The sequence below is a fragment of the Cucumis sativus genome, chromosome 2 (genome assembly GCF_000004075.3).
Source record: "Cucumis sativus cultivar 9930 chromosome 2, Cucumber_9930_V3, whole genome shotgun sequence".
In the NCBI taxonomy this organism is placed as follows: Eukaryota; Viridiplantae; Streptophyta; class Magnoliopsida; order Cucurbitales; family Cucurbitaceae; genus Cucumis; species Cucumis sativus.
In genome coordinates, this window is record NC_026656.2 from 14,216,207 (window position 1) to 14,219,488 (window position 3,282).

Consider the following 3,282-nt stretch of genomic DNA (forward strand, 5'->3'; position numbering starts at 1 on the left):
ATTAAAATATGCAATTTAATTTAATTTAAGAATGAAGAGCATTCAAAATTCAATTCTATCTAAAAATTATATAAGACTCGTTATCATTATTTTTACCTTTACCCGATATCTTTACCTTTATCATTACAAACACTACAACAAAAATATAATATAAATAATCCAAATAAGTCTTCAATTTAAATATATTATAATTGATTTATCAATATAATTTAATTACAATCTCGAAAAATTTACTATGAGTAGATAAATTCAACTAAGGGTAAAATGAAATATAAAATTTAGAGTACAACTAACTACTGACCTGATTAAAATAAATATAATTTGTGAACAAAATAGTAGACTTAATATTTTATTTACGATTATTTTTAAAGTGTTCCCTAATTTTGTTAATGTTATAAATATTATGATATATGTGTTAAATAGATGTCCATTCTTAGTATCTATTGCTAAGTGTCGAATTATAACTATTCATTTGTAGTTTATGTGTCTCAATATGACATACCGTTAGTGTCGTCTCTTAGATCCACCATCTACTTGTTATTTTGTCTAGAAACAATGATCTTTGGTGAGTTTGTAAGGGACACATTTTGGTTGAATTTCAAAAGAAATTGATGGTAATGGAGAATTTTGGATAATCTTATTTTTCTATTTTTCTAATTTATTATATTATATTTTTTTCAATATCTGTATTCTTATTGTGCTTCATTTTGAGAACCGTTAACAATTTACCAAACAACTACTTAATCATATTATTGTTACTGTTACATTTAATTTATTTTAAATTCTAATCATATATTGTAACGGTTATTGGTTGATCATAATTGTAATCCTATTAAGTGGATTCATTAGGATTATATTAATTTGTTCTTAGTATGATTAGGTAAACATAACCTAAACTTTGGAAAGGAAGAGAGAGTGAGATAGAGATAAGAGTAGTGGTAGGGACCAAACCGACGCATCGCTCCAAACCATAAGAGAATACATATTTTTGTTTCAATACACAAAGTGTAAACAAATAACCTTTCCTTTTCCTACTAATAATAAATTATTCCATTTTATCCACGCAAACCTCTTCATAGCCTTCCACGTGGCTACTTGCATGTGTTGATACGTGTCACCTTCTTTCACGACTTCATTTTCAAACTCATCTTTTCTCTTTTTCATTCTATTATTATTTCTGTGCTTTTTGCTTCGTAACTCTAAAGACTTCAAACTCAAATATATCCAAATATATATTTATATATACAATATACTCCTCCTCTTTGACATCTAATCTCGTATTTCCTTGTATTTTTTTGGCATTTTTAGATGATGTGTGTATCCTTTGTTCTTAGCTCATCTAAAACCATCCACTTTTAGGACTTAGGACATATATTATTTTCTTGAAAAATAATATCCGTCCATGTATACATCAATGGATACCATATTGACACTACAAAATCTGCTCAATATTATGTTAGTCCCAACTTTATGGCTTTATCTATGTTCTTCCAATTTTTCTTATTTTATTATCATAAATTTAAAAAAATTGAAAAAGTTACTTTAATATATAATGAGAAAAAGAGTACTCCTTTTAGAGTGAAAGGAAAAAAGAAAAAGAAGAAAACACTTATGGTTCCATATACTTTCACTCAATTAGTGGTTTTAAATCAACTATTGGAATTTCTTTGCATTGTTGTTTACTTTTTTAGTTATATATTAAAAAAAACTCAAGTTAAATTTTAAAAATTAATCTCTTTTGATAATTTTATTTTTTTTAGAATCTAACCGAGAATAGAAATGAATACATCATTACAAAGTTTGTAGGAAAAGATATAAATTTTAAACTAAATTTATATTTTTAAAAATCCTATAATGGTATTTTTAACCATTTGAACTTAGAATAAATTAGAAGTTGGTTGAAATCTTATGAAAAATGAAATAAAAACGGTACTTTACAAATATATAATATGAGAAAATTTTCGAATGCCCAAAATGGTTAGAATTATAGTAAATAGAAAAAAAAAGTTTTCAATGAACATAGAAAACTTTTTGATACTTTTAAGTGGTCATTTTGTTATAATGAAAGCACTTAAGAAGACATTTATGTGAATAATGAAAAAGAAGTCAAATAAAATTGGGAGAAATGATCTGTTAGGCAAATGACCTAATTAGTATAAATTAACTTGCATTTGAAAATTGATTTATTTAATTAATCAATAATCACTTTATTTCTTTCTAAAATTTCCTTTTTCACTTTTGAAAAACACACATTTTTAATGAGCTACAAATTTATTTGAATTCCATCATTAAACAGAAAGTGTAATTAAATTCAATAATGTTTTGAAATTGACCAAGAAATGACTTTCTCGTTATTCTAATTTTGCACCAAATCCTTCCAGCCTGTCATCACTCATTATACAGTCTGGCAGTTAATTAATTAATTAATCCCTTTTTAAAAATAACCCTCAAACACAAAACGACAAAAACAATATCCAACGTGGCACTCTATTTGAAACCCTTTATTTTAAGACACCTTCTCTCCCTTTATATACTCCTTCTCCTTTCTCCTTCCTTCGTCGCTCAATCACACAACTCCTCTTTCATCTAACTCACTGAGTCCACTCAACTCCAAACCAAACAATGGGGATTTGTGTATCCTCCCATTCTACCAACGTTGCTACAGCCAAATTGATTCTTGTTGACGGAACATTGGTTGAGTATTCGTACCCAGTCAAGGTTTCTTACGTTCTACACAAACATCCAGCGAGTTTTATCTGCAACTCGGACGATATGGATTTCGACGACGTCGTTTACGCGGTTGACGAAGACGACGAGCTTCAACTCGGTCAGCTTTACTTCGCTTTACCGTTGGAGAGGCTGAATCAGCGGATGCAGGCGGAGGAGATGGCGGCATTGGCGGTTAAGGCGAGTTCGGCGCTTATGAAGGGGGGAGGTGGTGGTGGTGGTGGGATGGAGAAATGTGGATCTAGAGGGACGGCGGTTATTCCGGTGGGAAATTGGGAGGAGGAGGAGTTGAGGAAAGGTTCGAGGAAGGTGGGGTTGAAGAAGAAGAAGGGTGGAAGTAGGAAATTTAGGGCGAAGCTGAGTGCAATTCCGGAATAATGGAGTTTTTGTTAGGGTTAATAGTGTAAATATGATATGATGTTGCTTTTTGTGGATGTTTCGTTTCTTATGCATCCCATAGGCAATCGCATCAGATTCTTTGTTGTCTACTTTTACGTATTTACCCCTCAGTAAAAAGATAAATTATTCTCCAATACATTATTTTTGTTTTTATTA

General features: G+C 29.9%; 1 protein-coding gene across 1 annotated transcript; it reads left to right on the top strand.

Moving 5' to 3' along the window:
• The first annotated feature begins 2,542 nt into the window (after positions 1-2,542).
• Positions 2,543-3,282, top strand: LOC101206880. The gene has a single exon (XM_004147992.3). It carries the CDS (start codon positions 2,623-2,625, stop codon positions 3,103-3,105), a length of 483 nt encoding a protein of 160 aa, XP_004148040.1. The 5' UTR covers positions 2,543-2,622; the 3' UTR covers positions 3,106-3,282.

Excerpts from the sequence above, each read along its gene's own strand:
- LOC101206880 (XM_004147992.3), top strand. The coding sequence starts at position 2,623 with ATGGGGATTTGTGTATCCTCCCATTCTACCAACGTTGCTACAGCCAAA.